This window comes from Leucoraja erinacea, chromosome 32 (genome assembly GCF_028641065.1).
Source record: "Leucoraja erinacea ecotype New England chromosome 32, Leri_hhj_1, whole genome shotgun sequence".
NCBI lineage: Eukaryota > Metazoa > Chordata > Chondrichthyes > Rajiformes > Rajidae > Leucoraja > Leucoraja erinaceus.
In genome coordinates, this window is record NC_073408.1 from 10,751,311 (window position 1) to 10,772,947 (window position 21,637).

A 21,637-nucleotide genomic window follows, 5' to 3' on the forward strand; every position below is an offset into this window, starting at 1 on the left:
ATTTATATTATGGTATATGGACACACTTATCTGTTTTGTAGTAAATGCCTACTATGTTCTGTGTGCTGAAGCAAAGCAAGAATTTAATTGTCCTATACAGGGACACATGACAATAAACTCACTTGAACTTGAACTTGGTTCTTGACTATCCCGCAAGTGGAAACATCCTTTCTGCATCCACTCTATCTATGGCTTTCACTAATCTGTAGGTGTCAATGAGGTCCCCCCTCAACCTTCCAAACTCCAGCAGGTACAGGCCCAGTGCTGCCAAAGGCGCATCATATGCTAACCAACTCCTTCCTGTATCCATACTTGTAAACCTCCCCTGGACCCTCTCCAGAGCCAGCACATTCTTCCATTGGATATGGGGGCCAAATTTGATCACTGTACTCCAAATGTGGCATGACCAGCACCTTATAGAGCCTCAGCATTTAATCTTCTCCCAGCCATGACCTAGTTATAAGACTGTTTAAGAAGGAACTGCAGATGCTGGAAAATCAAAGGTACACAAAAATGCTGGAGAAACTCAGCGGGTGCAGCAGCATCTATGGAGCGAAGGAAATAGGCAACGTTTCGGGCCGAAACCCAAGGGTTTCGGCCCGAAACGTTGCCTATTTCCTGCGCTCCATAGATGCTGCTGCACCCGCTGAGTTTCTCCAGCTTTTTTGTGGTACCTAGTTGTAGGAATCCGATTAACCTGGATTCATGCCCTAGATCCCCAGAAGCCAATGTGGCCTGGTAGTGAAAGAAAGATAATTGCTCCGCAGAGAGTGTTATGTCATTGGGCGTACTTGAGTCAAGGTCAGAGAAAGGGACTAAAGCCTCACCACTGTCCATTATTTCCATTACATCGTAGGGAATATGTTCTGATTGGCAAATGACAGTAAAATTCCATTCCACATGGGGCTGATTAGGGAGAAGGAAAGATTCCAGGAATTCGGTCTCGCAGCGTGCTTATACAGCGTGCCTGGTCACAGGCTGCAAGAATGTTTTATACTTGCGTCAAGTATATTTCCTGCTGTCCACACTATAGAAATGTGCAGGATAGAATCTTGTCAATGGTGGAAAAAGTAATAACAAATGAATAACCCCGGAACCTGATGGCTTGAAAATAATGGCTCAACAACGGCTTCCCAGTAAACTCTCTCAGAATTTCACTACTCTTCACTTTGTCTCAGTGTTCACTTCACCATGGGAATGTCAGTGTCAGCCGTGGTTCAGTGGGTAACATTCTTATCTAAATTAAAAGGGTTGCAAGTTCAAATTCCATTCCGGATGCTCGAGTCTATAATTGCAGCTTACACCCCAATGTAGTGTTGAGAGTGTGCTACTTGGTCAGTGATGTGGCCATTTGTATGATACATTAAACTGAGACACAGCATGTGCCCGAATTGATATACAAAAGCGACTATACCTTTACCAGAATGGTGTGCAGGTGACTAGAATCTGTTTGATTCAATGCCACAATCAGGCAGAACCAAGAACATCCATTAACATAAGACCAACAAGAAATTCCAACGTTACAAAACAATATAGAACAACAAATACAAAAGAAAATCTAACACTCCACAGAAAGAAAGTAAAAGCAAGTGTAAGAGGAGTAACACAACTGGAGAATTACGTTGTGGCTCACAGTGGTTAAGAGATTACTGACGTATGCTGAGTGATGGTTGCTGCTGAGTGCAATTGATTTGGTAACACTGCTGGACTAGACCACCTCAATCACCACAGTTAGTTCTGTGTTCCTACCCCTCTCCTGCATCATCATCCCTCATTTGATTAATAAGGGCGTCAAGGGTTATGGGGTGTATATGTAAACACTGCTGTAATTTCTACACAGTGGAACCAAAATGTATAAAAATGGCCTTTATTAAAATCTGACAATGTGCACTTTAACCACATGTGATTTTTTTTCTATTACAAATCTTAAAGTGTGGAGTACCGAGGCAAATAAATAAATGATGGGTCTTTGTCCCAAACATTGTGGAGGGCACTGTATCATAGGAGAAGTACTTCATAATTGACTAAGAACCATGGAGCTTTTACAAGCAGCTTTAAATTGATCTAATCCCAGGGAATTGCATTCCAGTTCAATTTAAAAATAAGGTATCCTCTTTTGTCTCCTAGCTTTCTTTCACCACCCAACTGTCTCCTTTGGCAAACCATGATATAACAGTGTAAAAACAACCCATGATCCTTCATGTCATCTATGGCTTCTGAAGAACATGACTGCCACCTCCCCTTCACTCTTTCCCTCATTTCTCTCTTTCTTATCAATTCCATTTTGATGGCAGGTCATTGCAAATCATAATCTTTCTGGTTCTGTTTCTCTAACCTTCATATATCAATGCATTTTGAAACCTGAAGTAAAGTCCTTTCGTTATGGTAATTTATTTAGTGTGTGATTCTGCGTTTAAAAAAAGTCCTAGTTGACCTACAGTGCCTGGTATCCAACTTTCTTGAAAATTCATTTCTGCTAACTCGCTCACCAATTCCTCAAAGTCTGTCCTCTTCAAATCTGGTGACCTTGCTTTGTACTATAATATTATTCCATTCTATGTGCACCTTAAATCTTAGCTCGAGGAAAGCGCTCTTATATTTATTGAATCTATTCTATTATCAAAAATTAGATTCAACAACATCCCTGCACCTTCAAATCCTTATGGACAGGCTGTTTGAAGGAGACTGCTGGACATATTTTAGGAATTTTCCTATGCCTGTTCTTGTTAAAGTTCAGCTTTGAGTCGGAGCTCAATCTTTCCAATTTCATTTCCTAAGATATAATCTTGGACAGGAGTAGAAGTTTCCTTAAACACCCAGAGCCTCTTTAAAAAATCCCTGTGCTAGCTGTATTGCAGCAACTTTTATTAGGTTACAAGGTCTTCTCGTACTAATTTACTGGGGTACAAATTCCCAGTGTTTGCTCAATTGAGCTCTTCAGACACTGTAGCACTAATCAATGCCCCCCCCCCCCCCCCCCCCCCCCCCCCCCCCCCCCCCCCCCCCAATCATGTTCCCTTGCCTCTGTCCGTCTGATGGGACATTGCCCCTCAATAACAAACTTAGTAGTAACAGTAAAAAGAGTAACTGCCCTTTGAAAGTACAATCCACCTTCTGAACATTCTTTCATTATTATACTGAGTATATCAGAGATGATGTGGAATGGACGATAAAGGCGTCCTTGCCACCAACACCCACCTCTTGTGAATAAAGATAAAATCTAATCATGGATAGAGCTTTAATCCAAAGGTGAGAGAGTATATTAAACTGATACTAGCTGATATACTGAACATACTAACCTGAACTAATTCATATCAATCTCTCCTATTAGCCCCCCTCATCAGAATTCCGAATGGACAGAAATATTGATCAGGAGTTCATCATATATAGGAATATTCCTCACCTTCCCTCCTTTGGCAACGGCTTTTGACCCTATTAATCTGGAAAGAGGTTACTGAAACCCTGCAGGCAATGCAAAATTTGCAAATCATTCTGTACGAGAGCAGGTTAATAAATAACAAGGAACCTTGAACTCTGAGCAGCTTCATTGAAAGAAGCACATCAAAGAATATCATATCCATTTAAAGTCAGCACAATTCCACATCAATAATTGTTTACACCCCTACTGACACTCTGCCACCTCTCACTCTTACATCCCAAAGTCTCCATTTGGCACTGGCTTCATAATGTGCTGTACATCACCTGGGGCGTGAAGGACTCTTGCTGCAACCCTCCAAATGGCTATTTAATTGCCCTTCACAACACACCAGTCATTCCCCACCCAGTTCATCTAGAATGGGTTTCTTTGGACAGCACCAAATGGAGGGAATAAACAAATAAAGCAAACAAGAAAATAAACACAGGTTTTGACCCAACTATCTGCACCAGATCAGGAACTAAGTCAAAGTGGGAGATGGTTGTTGATCTGGTGCTTCGGACTGGCTCACTGACAGATTCAACCAGTAACTGATGTGGGGATTCTGCCTCAAACCAGATGCTGATCTTGAACAATACGGGAAAGCAAGTTCAGCTGTCAATATTAGAAGCCAATCATTAAAAGAAACATATTTTAATAGTGTTTTGATAACCGCAGTGTTACAAAGAGCTTTACAACTAATGAAGTACTTTTGAACTGTAAAGTGTGAAATTGTACACAGCAAGGTTTTCGAGAGTCATAGAGTCAGAGCATGGAAACAGGCCCTTAACTAGTCCACACCAACCATCGTCCCATCTACACGAGACCCACCTCCCTGTATTTGGCCCATATACCCTCCAAACCTGTCCTATCCATTTACCTGTCCAATTGTTTTTTAAATATTGCAATAGTACCTGCCACAACTACCTGCTCTGGCAGCTCATTCCATATATCCACCACCCTTTGTGTGAAAAAGTTGCCCCTCAGGTTCATTTTAAATCTTTCGCTCTCACCTTAACCGATGTCCTCTGGTTCTCAATTCCCCTGCTCTGGGCATCTACCCTCTCATGATTTTGTACACCCCTAAAAGATCACCTTTCATCCTCCTGCACTCCAAGGAATAGTCCTGGCCGGCTCAACCTCTCCTTATTGCTCAGGCCCTCGAGTCCTGGTAACATCCTTGTAAATCTTCTCTGAACCCTTTCCATCTTAACAACATTTTTCCTATAACATGGTTCCCAGAACTGAACACTATACTCTTAATGCAGCCTCACCAACATCTTAAATAACTGCAACATGACCTCCCAACTTCCATATTCAATACTCTGATGAAGGCCAATGTGCCGAAAGGCTTTTTGACCGCCCTATTTACAAGTATTTTCTTTCAGATATTTTAGAAGAGAAACCTATTGCAAAATCTTGTTTAATTTGATTCAAGAGCAAGTCTTGATACTAACCAGTGATTATGACATGCACAAAATAACAGATATTCATAAATAATTTACAAATTTGAATCTGAGATTATAGTGATTATACATGGAAAAGTACAGCACAGGAATGGGTCCTTCAGCCCACAATGACTGTGCTGGACATGATGCCAAGATTAACTAATCGTATTTGCTTGCACATGATCCATATCCATCCATTCCATGTGCAGGAAAGAACTGCAGATGCTGGTTTGAATCGAAGTTAGACACAAAATGCTGGAGTAACTCAGCAGGACAGGCAGCATCTCTGGAGAGAAGAAACGGGCCTTCTTCAGTCTGAAGAAGGGTCTCGACCCGAAACATCGCCCATTCCTTCTCTCCAGAGAGGCTGCCTGTCCTGCTGAGTTACTCCAGCATTTTGTGTCTCCCTCCATTCCATGTGCCTATGTAAAAGCCTCTTACCAAAGAACTCTCATGCAGTATGCCATAGGCGAGCATATGTTTTCGGGTTATTCTGGAATCTGAAAAGTGCATGTGTTGGTGCTCAATATCTTGATCTGTGTCTTTCATGTTCTAAGCGGAAAGGTAATCGGTTGTAAAATTCCACTCAGACCAAAACTGACTCAGTAAAGTTCCAAGATTTTTAGTGCACATTTATCACCGGCAGAAAAATTGAGGAAAATTTCCACATGGGTGTTTCTAGTGGAGCTTCTAAAATACTGACCGTATTATGATGCATTAAACTAATTTTATCAAGTATATGATAGAAATTGAGCCCAATTATGGAGCATTGTTTGTATTGTTGTTAGGGTAATGCTGCAAGAGTTCTGTACCATCAGAGGTCTGAACATGCGGTCCGTAACCCGAACTCATCTGGCCCGCAGGCGGATTTTTATTCCCGCAATCATCCGGCCCGCCTAGTGACCCGATCTCGCAGATTTGTGAGAGCTTATAAAAGGCATATTTACAGCGGGCAGTAGCACCCAAAAGAAAAAAGCACATCATTGCTTGCAGAACTTTGTGACATGCTGCGGGCATATTACATGAAAGTAAACAAAAATGCTGGAGAAACTCAGCGGGTGCAGCAGCATCTATGGAGCGAAGGAAATATGCAACGTTTCGGGCTGAAACCTTTCTTCAGACTGATATAGGGTGGGGAGAAGAAAGGAGAAAGGAAGAGGAGCCCGAGGGGTGAGGGAGAGCTGAGAAGAGGAGGAGGCAGCAAGGGCTACCGGAAATTGGAGAAGTCGATGTTTATGCCGCTAGGGTGCAAACTGCCCAAGCGGAATGTGAGGTGCTGCTCCTCCAATTTCCGATGGTGCTCACTCTGGCCATGGAGGAGGCTCAAGACAGAAAGGTCAGATTCGGAATGGGAGGGGGAGTTGAAGTGCTGAACCGCTGCGGGAACAGGTTGGATAATGCAGACCAAACGGAGGTGTTCGGCGAAATGATCGCCAAGCCTACGCTTGGTCTCACTGATGTAGATCAGCTGACATCTAGAGCAGCGGATGCAATAGATGAGGTTGGAGAAGATGCAGGTGAACCTCTGTCGCACCTGGAACGACTGCTTGGGTCCTTTGAATGGCGTCGAGGGGGGAGGTAAAGGGACAAGTGTTGCATTTCATGCGGTTGCAAGGGAAAGTGCCCGGTGAGGGGATGGTGTGCGAAGAAGAGAAGGGAAGAATTGACCCCCAGGGAGTTACGGAGGGCGCGGTCTTTGCGGAAAGAAGAGACGGGGGGGGGGGGGGGGGGTTGATGGGAAGATGTGGCGAGTGGTGGGGTCACGTTGGTGGTGGCAAAAATGATGGAGGATTATTTGTTGTATGTGACGGCTAGTGGGGTGAAAGGTGAGGACTAGGGGGACTCTGCCCTTGTTACGAGTGGGGGGGGGGGGGGTGGGGGCGGATGGGGAGAGAGCATTGTTACGGAGTATTGAAGAGACCCTGGTGAGAGCCTCATCTATAGTAGGGGAGGGGAACCCCCATTCCCTGAAGAATGAGGACCTTCTTAATTACATGAAAGTAAGTTCTTTCAAAGTCTGGAGCTGCTGAATACCACAGAGAGTAAAACAAAAATCAGGAAGCAGTCATGAACTGTGAAAGGAACAAAAGTCCCAGACAATAAGGTTTTAGAATCTTAGTTTTTTGAAAAAAGCTGACCTTTAGAGCCCCCTGTGGTCATTTCCCACCACAATTTCAACATTTACTCCACTTTTTAAAACAGCTCAAAACCATACAAATACAGACTCATACAACATAGAAGGCAATCATTGAACCTTGTAAGCCAAATATGAGCTATACAACTAATCCCCCACCCCCTCCTTTCACATGACATGCACATTTTCAGCATCATGGAGAAAATGTGAATTGCTACAACCCATTTTTTATGTTTTTGACAAAAATGATGCAATGTTGACCGCAACAGTAACCTGGTGCTTTAAACAGATAGTAACCGATTGGATGGAGCACACTGTCCATGTGTGGAATACTGTGAGCAGCTGTAGATCATGCTTGGGTCCTGACAGACACAAACAAGATGGAGGTAGTTTTGATTCTGTGATTTGTGCAGAGTCTGACCTGTTGGGGAGCTGCCAAACTTCATAAGCCTTCTAACGAAGCAGAGGCGTTGCCGTGCTTTCGTGACCATCGCTTCGATGAAGCTGGTCAGGGACAAATTGCTGGTGATATTTATTCCTAACAACTTGAAGCCCTCGACCATCTCTACTTCGGTGCCGCCTATGTACATGCAGGGTGCGTGTACTGCTTGGCTTCTTGAAGTCGATCACAATCTTCTTTGTCTTGCTGACATTGAGGGAGAGCTTGTTGTTTGGCACCAGGTTACAAGGTTACCTCATGGTGTTACAGCCTGTGAGGTTCTTTTCAAGTGTAATCACTTGTAATGTAGGAATCCCAGCTTCTCTCATCTCTCCACCTAATGTCACTGGTTACATTCTCATAAATCTCCACGGTCTCCCTGGCATCGTTCCTGACACACCCTTCCTGAAGTGTCACGCTAAAGGTAACTCACATATTTCCACTGAGGCTAATCAATTAACAGAACTCACTTGCTTTGATACTCCATACCCCTCGGACTGAAGCCTGGGATCACAAATAACTTTTTTACAACTTTCCAAACTTAGCAGTCAGATTCATGACTTGCAATACATGAAGATTTATCATCTGCATATCCTTGGGAGAGTAAGAGACATAGTTAGGCATGTTCAGCCCAGTGGAAATCCAAGTAGTTTGGACATCTGAGTGACTGCCGCTCCTAACCTTTTCCCATGTTTATTTTGAAATTTTCTGGTAAATTGAGTTCGATGTTTCAAGAGTGAATAAAGAGGAGGGAACTGGGTCACAGGTTTTCACTGGACGATCTCCAGTTGACGGCAGTCCAGTCCGACAGGACCAGGAAACCACAAGCTCACACAGTCACATATCGTCAGGACATCAGTGAGAAAGGGCAACTCCATTCAATCAATTTCTCACTCTTTGTGCCACCAAATCCAAAATAAAATTTAGCTGAAGGGGTTTTTTTTCCTGATGAAATGTGGAAATATACATGGGAATATTTCCAGGGGACAGAAGATTGAGGGAACAGATAGCAATAAACAAATCAGTTAGCGAGTGGGTCTTCATGTCTAATGCTGCTGACTGGTAAAGTAATGGAGCAAGTAGATTGACATCGGTAGAGATATAGTTAATGGAACAGGGCATGGAAGGGATTTGTACATATTAGCAGTATGAAAGAGCAGTATTAACATTAGCAGAGATACGGTTATAGACCAGATCTCATGGACTTTTGTTACTTGGAGCCTCCCTGGATTTCCTGATTGGCAGACCGCTGTTGATTAGAATTGGTGATAACATTTCCTCCACCCTGATCTTCAATCCTGTTGCCTCTCAAGATTTTGCATTTAGTCCCTTGCTCAACTCATTGTAGAACCGTGGCGTTGTGGCCTAGTACATCACCAACTTGATTTTAGTTTCCCCAATGATATCACTGTTATCAGCTGGATCAGCACCAACAATGAGACAAAGTATAGGAAAGAAATTGAGAATCCAGGGCAATAACCTAGCAGTTATTGTCAGCAAAATGAAAACATTGGTTGTTGACGAGAGGAAGCGAGGGCCAACCCCGTCCTCATTAACACAGCGTATGTAGAGTTGGTTCTAAGCATCTATATCCCCAACAACCTAACTTGTCCCTTCAAGCTGATGACATAATCAAAATAATGTATTAGCGTATATACTTTCTTAGGCATCTGAGAATTTTGAGTATATCCAGGAGGATTCTATCCAACTTCTACGGATATGCTATAGAAAGTATTCTGACAGGATGCATCTCAGTCTCACCCCTTTTACAAATGTTCTGTGTTTGACCGCCTGAACCTGCAGAGAATGATGAACACAGACCCCTCCAACACAGGCTGGTCACTTCCTTTCATTGTCCATTTTCTATGTTGCCTTGCATTACAAAGGCTGGAAGTATTATCATGGATGTCTGCCACCCTGGCCATTTTTGTCCATCTCTTCCTTCAGCTGGGAGAAGATACAGGATTTTGAAGGCCTAGATGTCCAAATTTCCTCACTGCTATCAGATTCCGAAAGCAATCATCTTGATCACAAACTCCTTCCCAGAAGTGCTGCCACATACTCTTACCCTTAACTCTACCTCGTTTGGTGATTTCATTATTGTACAGTTTACACGACTCTGGATTGCATTACAATCTTGCATCATTCTACTGCGTTGCACTTGTCGTTGTATTTATTGCTGCATGTATCATTACTGTATGTGTACTGTTTAATCTGAGAGCTTCATGCAAACAAGGAATTCCATTGCACCTTGGTATATATCACACTGAACAAATCTGAATTGTGGAGAGGAAGGGATTACTATGAAGAAGATGAGGAGTAACACAAGTGGGCATTGTCAGGGCACACACGTGGGCTGAGAGTTTGCTGGTTGAACAAGTAATTTTAACATTATAGGCTTCATGGCATGTTAGCATTGAAGAAGGCTTAAACATTTTTTTTTTAAATTAACTACACTATCTCGCTAAAAAATTAACTACACTATCTGGCTGTGAAAGTAAAGTGGAAACAGAGCCACAGGACTGGAGACATTCACCAGTCTCATGTCCCTTTCTACAATATAGCGGCCTCTATTGGAAACTCTGTGTGTCAATCAGCCCAACTCATCCCTTTTCCAAAAAACTAAGTGCTGGAGGAATTCAGCAGATCAAGCAGCATTTGGACACGCTAGTGGCAGGAAACATGTTCCCGATGTTGGGGGGGTCCAGAACCAGGGGCCACAGTTTAAGAATAATGAGTAAGCCATTTACAACAGAGACGAGGAAACACTTTTTCTCACAGAGAGTGGTGAGTCTGTGGAATTCTCTGCCTCAGAGGGCGGTGGAGGCAGGTTATCTGGATGCTTTTAAGAGAGAGCTAGATAGGGCTCTTAAAAATAGCAGAGTCGGGGGATATGGGGAGAAGGCAGGAACGGGGTACTGATTGGGGATGATCAGCCCTGATCACATTGAATGGTGGTGCAGGCTCGAAGGGCCGAATGGCCTACTCCTGCACCTATTGTCTATTTGTGGAGGGATTCGACAGATATTGTTTCAGGTCACATCCCTTCCTCAACACTTTGTTTTTTGCTCAAGCTTCTAGCATCTGCAGTATTTTGTGTCTCCCCAGGACCAAATCCCTATCCAAGCACAATCAAGATTGAGGGGACTTAATCTTAAAGTTAAAACAAGGCAATTTAGATTGTGATTAGGAAGTAAATCTCCACTCTTCAATTTTCTCCCCTCCAAAAACATGCCATGAATATTGTGGGTTTAGATGTGAAGGGATCTCAAGGTTTATATCGATAAGAAGGGTATTAAGAAACCTGGAGCAATGTCTGAGTAAATGGAGAAACAAGGAACTGCAGAAGCTAGTTTACACAATAGGACTCAAAATGCCGGCATCACTAAGCAGGTCAGGCAGCTTCCCTGGAGAACATAGTCAGGCAATGTCTTGGGTTGGGATCCTTCGTCGGACAGATCAGTCTTCAGTACTCTAGCTCTTTGTGACCTTCTGCTAAATGGTGTTACGGTGGTATTGGTCATGACCTAAATAAACGATGGAACAGACTTAAGGTGCCGATTATTTTTTTTTTGTTCCTTTTTGATTGAGGCAATAAAAATAGGTTGCATTTCAAGGAATGAACAGGATTGGTTTGAATTGCTACAGTTGAATCCAGTACTCAAGTCAGTACTGAGAACATGCAGATGACATTGTAATATCCTGCCGGTCAAACCCATATCCCTTTCCTCTCTGCTAATAAGAAATTGTGGCTGTTTCAGATTCATCAGATAGCAAGCTGGAGGCAGAGCTGAATGTTTAATTCATGCATGGCCATTACTGGCAGGTGAATGATTGCCTGGAATGTAGAACAAATCAGGACAAACAGAATCAAGTTATATAATACCTGCCGGCCCCCTACGTTTCACAAGTCTGTCTTCATGGTCAGAGGCAACTCATTTAGCTCACTTGTCTCTGGAATTGAAAGCCCCCGTCACAAGGCTTGAAGCCGACACTGGTGTAGAATTGGGAAGTGGTACTTCATAAAGATGCCATCATTCAGATCAGAGGTTCATTTAGATCTGACTGGCTACTTAGATAATTTTTTATGATTTCAATGTGCAACATGAAAAAATAGGCAGTTTTGTCCACCATCCTCTCCATTAAAAACCAGAAAGATAGAGAAAGAAGCATGTGAGAAACTTTCCTTATAAAATGTTCAAGAAGGAACTGCAGATGCTGGAAAATCGAAGGTACACAAAATTGCTGGAGAAACTCAGCGGGTGCAGCAGCATCTATGGAGCGAAGGAAATAGGCGACGTTTCGGCCCGAAACGTCGCCTATTTCCTTCGCTCCATAGATGCTGCTGCACCCGCTGAGTTTCTCCAGCAATTTTGTGTACTTTCCTTATAAAATTCCTTGTTACCTGAAGCTTGCATCAGTATACACAGATTTTATTTTGATATGTATATTGGTAAGTCTGATCAGAACATTTTCCTCAGGCATTGTTCTGGGAAACTACTGTGAGTCAAAAACGTCAGAGAGATATAGTGAGGAAACAGGCCCTTCAGCCCTTTGAGTCCACACCATCAACCACACATTTATATTAATTCTATATCAACCCTATTAATAAATTCTCCTCACAGATAGTTACGGTATAGCATTCTGCACAATTCTTACACCGAATCTCTCAGCAAAGAGCAATGAATGCCTCAGTTTCCCTTCAAACACTGGTTTGGATTATTCGCCTGTTTAAAAAATAAATTGAAGTGCTGGAAACACCACTTGGGTAGAAAATGACACAGGCATCAAAAAAGAATGAGGACCTGCGGAGAAAATGTAGCGTGCTGGGCAAAAGAATAAAAAGCAGGGCCTCGAGGGTTGCAATCTCTGAAATACTCCCAGTGCCATATGCTAGTGTGATTAATGTTCTAAGTTGGGGCACGGAGATTTTTGATGGTATCAGCCAAGAGGTCACAGAAATTGAGTGAGCTGTTTGTGGGCAAATGGACACCTGACAAATTGGGAGGATTGTAAATGTGAGATAGCGAGAGTTCAAGATTTGCATGTTATTGATAGAAAAAGCAAAAGACTGGCTGGAAGTGAAAAGCCTCGATGATGAGAGATATCGGTATGATGAGAAAAAAAGTCATGGGTCAGGTAAAGGCAGCTACGATCAACTGAATCCGTGGGGGAATACGGGGATGTGGATGCATACTAGTGGATACCAGGAGGAAAAAAGGGGAGCGTGAGATAGCTTTCATAGGCATGATTAAGGAGAACCCAGATAGAGGAGGCCATGAACAGAAAGGTCAATATGGGAATGAGAAGGGGAGTGTGGTTCACCATTGGGAGCTTCAGCATGCCTGGGGGACAGAGTGCAAGTGATCCCTTACTTCCCTCCCTACCTACATCTTGCTTGATGATCTTAGCAGATCAAGCTTTGAGTGACAGTATCAATGCCACAGTGAAGGACAATTTTGTACTTTTGGGGGATTCTAGAGCACAGTTCCCTCAATTGGATTGTCACCCTCAATCTGAGGTAAGGATAAGTGGCCATGGACAGACCATGTGCAGAATTCAGGTCTCAGCAACCAAAGATTGTAGTTTAAATTGGATTATGTTTTAATTAACTGGCTCCAAGACCAAAGCCCTGGTAAGGAAGGGAAATATTTGATAACCAGTCTTTAAACTGTACCTTACTGTGGAATTAAAGAACAGACTTATATAACACCTTTCATAACATCTCAGAATATTTTTGAAATGTAGTCACAGCTGCAATTCTGGAAAGGTCAGCAGCCAATTTATTCCCTGCAGGCTCCCACAAAATATAATGACACATTGATTAGATCATCTGCCTTTCTGATGCTGAATAAACATTGTCAGGTCACTGGGAAACAAGTTGTGTGTCTTTCTTCAATATTGTGTCATGGGGTGTGTTACACCACCAGAGGGCAGAGTGGCTCTCGGTTTAATGCCTCAGCCAACAGGTAATATTCAGAGTGCAGCATCCACTGGCTATTTACTTAAACATCCACCAAGACCATTGTGTCCAAGAAATTGGAATAGATTTTGAACTACAATAATCTGGCTAGGATGCGAGAAAGCTAGCGACCGTTGACTTAAAACAAAATTCTCCAGGAAACAGAAAACATCGGAAGGGGTCAAAGTCTGGAAACAGGGTTCATGCTTCAGATTGGGAAAGGTCACTTCGCTGATGCTGCTCACCTTGCCAAGCATCTGCAACATTTTCAGTGGGTGCCCCTCCACCCTCCTGATGTATACGGACTAATCCATACCCATGCAAACACCACTACTCCCAGACATACCAACCATTAACAATGCATCTGTAAAGTGCTGAACAAACTTATACATTGCAAATGTTTTAAACTTCCCTACTTCCGAATGCGTCAACTCCCTACAGAGGATTTTCTAAACACTGAAAGGGATGTTGGAAGAGATTCAGAAGAGGAATGGGCATATACATGAAAAGGTGAAAAAAATAAATAAAGGCTACATGATTGCACCCACTCAACAGTTTGATCTTTATGCCAACCCCGCACTTACTGGTGTGTCTCGGACGGGCGACCCACAGCTGCTGCTGCTCCCACTCCTCTCCCAGGCTGGGCTGAAGCGGTCCGTGCTTTTGAACGAAGCGGTTATGGTCTCTTGGGTCACACTGCGTGGCAGGCCATAAGCACCAGAGCCCTTGGTGCAGTAGGCATCTCCAACCTCACTCCTGCGGGATACCTGGTGGGGGTCTGCGTCACGTCGACTGAGCGAGGGGCTCTTCACAGTGTTCAGCTGGTACGTATCCACCATGTGGAGGTTCAGCAGGTCCCGGTTTAGTTCCGTCTGACTGATGGATTTCCTTCGACTCAGGGACAATGCGGGCGATGTGTAAGTGGAAGGGCTGCTCCCCGTGCTGTAACCGTAGGTGCTGGAGTACCCTCCGCTTAGTCCAGCGGGGAAGGCCTTGAAGGGAGCCCGGCTCAAGCTTTCACTGCGTCTACTCAGCACCTCGGGCCGAGGGAGCTGCCGGCCACGGTCGACCTCCAGGGCATACTTGTTGGCCACCCTGCCCGAGTTGGCGCGGGGGACGTAGCCTGTGTACATCGGCTTGTAGAGCAGTTTGTCCTTGTCCGCGTAACTGGTGCCCAGGTTGGGGCTGTAGCTGTGGTACGTGGAGCCATAGTGGGGGCTGGTGAAGCTGCTGCTCGAGTAGTTCCCGATCCGCTTGGTGGTGGACGATGAGACTCGTGACATGTCAACCTCAACCTCACACAGAAGGCCACACCTCGCATTTACTGCCGGTAAAAGAAACACACGTCAGACCATTAAAGCATTTGCCCCCAATTCCCCCCACTCCCACCCTGCCTCTCACGCCGCTTTCTGGCCAACACCCACCTTGTTTGGGGAAGTCTCCCATATTACCACGGATGACCTTAGAAACTCCAAAGCCCATCGGTGATGAGACCTTCACTCAAAGGGACCACTCTGACTCCTCGCTTTCTGCAGCACAAGTTCAAACCTTATCACAGCCGATAGGGAATCTAACTTAAATAATTTAATAATTGAACAGTCCAACAGCGAGCAGGAAACTGACAGATTGTTGGTAAAACCCTGACTAATTTCATTCAAGGAGGAAACCTGGCGGCAATCTTCAACCTGTGTCGGTATCTCCTCCTCACTGACCATCAATATAATTGGATCCCAATGCCGAATGCTTAGCCCCCTGTTCTACTCTCTTTACACCCATGACTGCGTGGCTAAATGTAGCTCCAATTCCATCTACAAATTCGCCGATGATGGCCAAATTACAGAGGGTGATGCGTCGGCTTGCAGGAGGGAGATAGCACGCCTGATTGCTGCAACAACAACAACCTCTCACTCAATATCAACAAGGCCAAGGAGCTAATTGTTGCCTTCAGAAAAGAGAAGTTAGGAGACCATGCAACAGTTTTCATGGGTAGGATTGCAGTGGAGAGGGGTGGGAAAATCTTGTGCGTTAACGTGGATGGCCTGTCCTGGAATGAGCACATAGCTGTAATCACAAAGAGCACATCAGTGACTCTACTTAGAATTATAAAGAGGTTCCGCAGGTGACTAAAGAGTCTAATAAAATGTAGAAAGTATTCTGACTGTTTAAATTGGAGGTACAGCATGGAAACAGATCATTCGGCCGCCGAGTCCAACAATCACCCATACACTAATTCTACTATCCTACACACTCGGGACAATTTGTAGAAGCCTATTAATCTACAAACCTGTACTTCTTTAGAATGTGGGAGAAAACCAGAGCACCCAGAGCAAACCTGTGCGGTTCAAGATAGTGAAGAAAGACTGGATAAACTCGGCACAGATAACACCCATGGTCAGGATCAAACCCAGGTCTCTGGTGCTGTAAGGCAGCAAAATTCTAGGCGTTGGACACTGTATGCAGGAAGATTGTTCCCGATCATGGGGAAGTCCAGGTACAAGAAATCACAGCTTACAGGAGCCCAAGGGGTTGCACCGAGATGAGAAGAACTTTTTTCACACAGAGAGTGGTGAATCTCTGGAATGCTCACAGAGGGTAGTTGAGGCCTCATTGGATTTAAGGGGAGTTTTGGCCCTTGTGGCTAAGGGGATCAGGGGGTATTGAGAGAAGGCAGGTACGGGATACTGAGTTGGATGATCAGCCATGATCATATTGAATGGCGAATAGTGCAGGCTCGAAGGGCCGAATGGCCTACTCCTGCACCTAATTTCTATGTTTCTATGTTTCACAGGGAGAACGTACAAACTCGGTACAGATAACACCCATGGTCAGGATCAAACCCAGGTCTCTGGTGCTGTAAGGCAGCAACTCTATCGTTGCACCACTGTATCGACTGTTGCATCATGGCCTGGTACAGAAATTCCAGCATACAGGAGCCCAAGAGGTTGCACAGAATGGTGGACACACAATGCTGGCTAGCCTTTGATGCTCACGTCTCTCCAGGATCTCCGGTTTCCTCCCACACTCCAAAGACATACAGGTTTGTAGATTAGTTGGCTTAGCATAATTGTAAATTATCCCTAGTGTGCGTTGGATAGTGTTGATGTGCAGGGATCGCTGGTTGGTGCAGATTCGGTGGGCTGAAGAGCCTGTTTCCGCGCTGTATCTCTAAACTAAAAACATAAACTCTGGTAGAGGACCACAGCAACAAGACCACCCTCTTGGTCTATTTGCTTTATCCCTCTATCCAATTACCTCCACTCAAAGATGGTCTGAAAACCTTTGGATGCGTTTTAAATGACACATGAAGTTGGAACATTCTGTTTCGTCTACTAGTCAACCCTCTCTTGGCATCAACTGAACTAAACCACATTAGATGCAGTTAGAATGCCTCTTCGTCCTCAGATATGTTGCCATTCTCCATCACAAAAACTCCTGTGCAACAGTTAGAATGCCTCTTCATCCTCAGATATGTTGCCGTTCTCCATCACAAAAACTCCTGTGCAACAGTTAGAATGCCTCTTCATCCTCAGATATGTTGCCATTCTCCATCACAAAAACTCCTGTGCAATTTCACCTACTGTGAAAACTGCCACAGTCATCTATTGCCAAAACCATTCTCCACGTTCCCAGGCTGAGCTGTCCCCATGTTCTCATGTTGCTCTGTCACCACCCACCCTCTTAAACCTGAGCTCCTCCAAATATCTGCTGCCAGTATCCTAATTCATATCAAATGTTCTTCACCAATTACCCCTGTGATTAATTAGCTGCAGTGGCTCCCAGGTTAACAGCAACTCAATATTAAAATGACAGTCCTTAGGTTCAAATCTCTCCACAGTTCAACCCTCCAAGCATCACCAACTCCCACAACTCTTCAACCCCATCTGCACTTTTATATTTTGGCCCATTATGCATCCTGATCTTTCACATTCGACTGATGGAAGTGGAAAAGAGGAAATGCAATTATCTGCCCAATGGATGGTTAGAATGAAAAATACATACACTATATCTCCACATTTCATTTTACATTTTAATATTTGAACTATTTTACAAAGCCCATATAATAAGCTGCTATAGAAGGCCAAGACACATGGGATCCAAGGCGAGCTGAGTAATTGGATCTAAAAGTGAGAGGAGGCAGAATGTGGGAGAAGGATGCTTTTCGGATTAGGTCCACAACTAGTGGTGTACCACAAGGATAGATACTGGACCCTTGCTGCTCGCAATAGGTTAAAAATTTGGTTAGAACTTGGCACAAAACTTATAGAATGGATGGATGCAAGAACAGTGCAGATGAGATTCTCCAGGATATTGCCGGGCTGGAGGACTTTAGTAATGGAGAGAGACTGGATAAGCTGAGCCTGTTTTCACTGGAGCAAAGGAGGCTGAAGAATGACCTGAAAGTAGACAAGATTATGAATGGCATAGATAGGGTTGATGATCAAAAATGTTTTTGCTCAAAATTAATTGGGCATAGATTTAATATGAAAGGAAGCAGATCCGAGAGGCTTCTTATTTACAACACGGAGAGCAACTGATACCTGGATTGTACAGCCAGAGGTGGTGGTGGGGTGACATACAACTGCTATGCTATGTAGACAAGACAACTGCTATGTTGTATGTAGACAAGACATAGAAGGATGCAGTTTCTAATACAGGAAAATGGGACTGTTACAGATCGACAGTAAGATCAGTATAGATATGGGGCGCTGAAGGGCCGGTTTCCGTGATGTACAACCCTGAGAGCGTTTCTTAATAAAAGTGAGGCTGGAGCTCCATCTAATGGCCAGATGGAAACATGCAGAAACCAGAATTACGATCATCAGCGAGTTCAGTATTTCAACTAAGAATGCTCAGGTCATAGGTCACTCGAGATAAACATTCTCGGCAGCTGAGCTGCTGCATGTGAATATACCTGCGTTTCATCCGTAGCCAGGATCTAACCCGGGTCTCCAGCGCTGCAAGCGCTGTTGAATTGCTACTGGACCGTCCCCATCCCATCCCGAGTGTCCCATCACTGTCCGAAGGCAGCCGGAGATGTCCGGGGTACCCCTGGACTGACGGGACACCGGCCCGGAGCAGTGGTGGCCCCAGGCTTACAGCCAGCATGGAGAAGAAGCGCTAATTCCAGCTCAACTCTGCTCCAACTCCCGAGGAACCCGTTCCCCGATGGTGCGGGGACCGTCAGCTGCACCTCTCGCCTTATCCAGTGGCTGTCGGTTAACCCCCTCGGTGCCGGTGAAAGCCGAGCACTATTCATCAACACACAAAATGCTGGAGTAACTCAGGCAACATCTCTGGAGAAGGATCTCAACCCTAAATGTCACCTATTCCTTTACTCCAAAGTTGCTGGAAGAGATTCCCACCAAAGCACAGGAAACATCTTAATCCCCACTTGGTTATTCTGCAGCTAGGTTCGTCAATTTAAAATGAACCATTGTCCACTCAGGGAAAATGTGCCCCACTGTTTTGGATTACAGTATTCAAAATGACTCTTCAGCCTTCAAAACACTGTAAATTTATATGACTCCACTCAAACATTTTATGTGCAATGATGTAAACAATAATCACACAATTGTAATGTGGGAAACATGGTTACTGGCTGAATAAATATGCCATCCACAGATAGGAACATGAAAACAACAATACAACTTTGTGTATGATGTTGATAAGTAAGGGCACAATGCACAATAGACCTGAGATAATTCCCAGCATTTATTTTAGTCTGTGCTGCAAAACTTTATGTTTGTCTGAGAAGGGACAGTAAGCCTTGGTTTAATATTTATGGAAAGGATTAGTGCGATATGGGTCAAGCTCAGATCTTGGTCAGCATGGACAAGGTGCGCCAAAGTGCCTGTTTCCATGCTGTAGGGCCATTTTATTTGTTGGTGCTGCTGTCAATATAACATTCCCTGATATGGACTGGCGTGTCAGACTGGATATTTATGTTCAGGGATTCAAACCTTCAGCATTGTTGCTTTGAGGTGAATATACAGTATTACCAACTTATACATGCCTAATACCAGCAGCAAGTTCCAGTAGAAGATGGATATAGACAGTTTAACTCATTCTCAATAGTACAGTCATCAGACCCATCATCATAACACTGTTTATTCTCTGCTACAGAAGGCAGTGGAGGCCAATTCACTGGATATTATCAAGAGTGTTAGATTTAGCTCTAAGGGCTAACAGAATCAAGAGATATGGGGAAAAAGAAGGAACGGGGTACTGATTTTGGATGATCGGCAAAGATCATATTGAATGGCTCAAAGGGCCAACTCCTGCGCCTATGTTATATGTTTCTAGGTTTCGGATTCCCACATCTAAATATTTACCAGAGGAAACACTTTTTGTTAAACCACTGTAACAAATCCTGTAAACACTGCAAAGGCCCCAACTGCATCCCTTTCACCTTCTAATTACGCAATGCTCCTCAGAATTTATCCTGACCATCCATGGCCTTCCTGCTATAAAATCAATGTCAGCTGGACTTGGTGAGACCACAGATGAGGAGAGAACATGCATAAACTTCCAAAATACTGCTTGCAGAAGAGTAAGAACTCAGTTGGATCCAGGAATCACAGCTTCAATATGTGCTTTGAAAAGCCTTCTAAAAGTATTGCATCTTCCATTTCGTAATGTCAGGCAGAGAGCATGAAGCATTGTCCTGTTCTTTCCGAGATACAAGTTCACCGTCCACCAAGTTGTGCAGAGAAATGTCTTTCATGTTGGCTCCGAGTCAAGTGTGCGTGGGGGAGGCAGCGGAAGAGATTGAGAGTGGCATAACCTGTTACTCTCAGCTGCAAGATACTGTGGTGAATGGGGCAAGTAGTACTGCTGTTTGTGCACTGGGGAGCACCATTCAGGTGCTGTGCCCCTTAGCTAGGCCAGTGCGGAGGGTGCTTTAGTCTGCATCTAGCCTGGTGAGTGCCCATCATGAGAATATTTCTTGGAACAGTTTAGAGGATCTAATGTTATCCTGTTGTTGTTGTTGTTGTTGAGTCTGGCACACGGATGTCCTATGGGACAGTCCAGAGGGAGCTTTACTCAGAGTCTAGCTCAAGATGAACATACCCTGAGAATCTGTGCTGGCACTGATAAACACAGAAATAAATATGCAGGAATCAGTCCTTCTGAAGTTAATACAGAACTTTGTAAATTACAGCACAGATCAGAGACTTTGCAGTGTGTACAGAGAGAACAAAGATTGGGATGAGGAAAACTGAATAAGTCAAAAAAACCTACTTCCATTTCTCATTCTTCTCTCGATATCAGGCAGCATGTTCATTACTTCCAACATAGCTAAACAGCTTCCTGTGGTCACTATGGCAACTGCTTTGATTACAAATATCCCAGACTACACTGCAGGACAACACAGCAGCGAGCGAGCATTTACAGCAAAGATCATAGATCTTTGGTTTACAGAGAGAGGGAGTCATGTTTACAGGCAGGTCTGGGCTTGTTGGCTACAACAAAATGACCTTATAAACATGCAGAGCGAAATACGGATACAAGAATAAGCTATTGACACACATAGAGAGAAAAAACAGACACTTACGCCCACAAATACAGTATACGCAAACACACAGTTTAAGAATGGAGACTGAGAAACTGTTTTTCTCAACATCTACCATTCCCATATGGTAGACAATATAAAAGAAAAAGTACGACATTGGAACTTTGACATTACTCCTGCTTTTTGTGTCTATCTAAACCAGCATCTGCAGTTCCTTCTTACGCAAGGAAGTGATTGACATCTTCTTCGCAGGGCTGGTGTGACTGGCCTTGGTAGATCCTGGTTTGCAAAGTGGAAGTTTTCAGCCAGGCTTTTACTCTGACCACTATCCACTGGCTCGTGGGTGGGTGGAAGTGTGTGGATGAACAGGACAGGGCGGAAGAATGCGCGTGGTGAACTCCTGCTGGCTGTAGCAAGGAATGGGATTTTAACATTCATACACGGAATGCGAGTGAAACTAGACAGGCTGTAATTATTGCAAAGAGAGTCGCAAAACACTAGAGTAACTCTGCAGGCAGGCGGCATCTATAGAGAAAAAGGGTAGGTGACCTTTCCGGTCTGGACCCTTCTGAATCAATCTGAAGAAGGGGCCAACCCGATAATTCACCTCTCCATACCCAGATGCTGCCTGACCCACCAAATTCCTCCAGTATTTTGTGTTCAGACCACTAATGGTCTTCAGAAATGAAAACTGCTGCCCCGACTGATTTAGGCCTACAAATGACA

At 44.1% G+C, this 21,637-nt stretch overlaps 1 protein-coding gene across 4 annotated transcripts in view; it reads right to left on the reverse strand.

Annotated features, from left to right (window-relative positions):
- LOC129712360 (ubiquitin carboxyl-terminal hydrolase 2-like) overlaps positions 1-21,637 on the reverse strand; it is a 109,215-nt gene that overhangs the window by 47,680 nt on the left and 39,898 nt on the right. For all 4 annotated transcript variants that reach the window (XM_055660716.1, XM_055660713.1, XM_055660715.1 and 1 more), the window contains exon 2: positions 13,983-14,722. In XM_055660716.1, coding sequence (XP_055516691.1) covers positions 13,983-14,681 — 699 coding nt within the window. In that variant the 5' untranslated portion in view covers positions 14,682-14,722. The remainder of the gene's footprint in view (positions 1-13,982; positions 14,723-21,637) is intronic.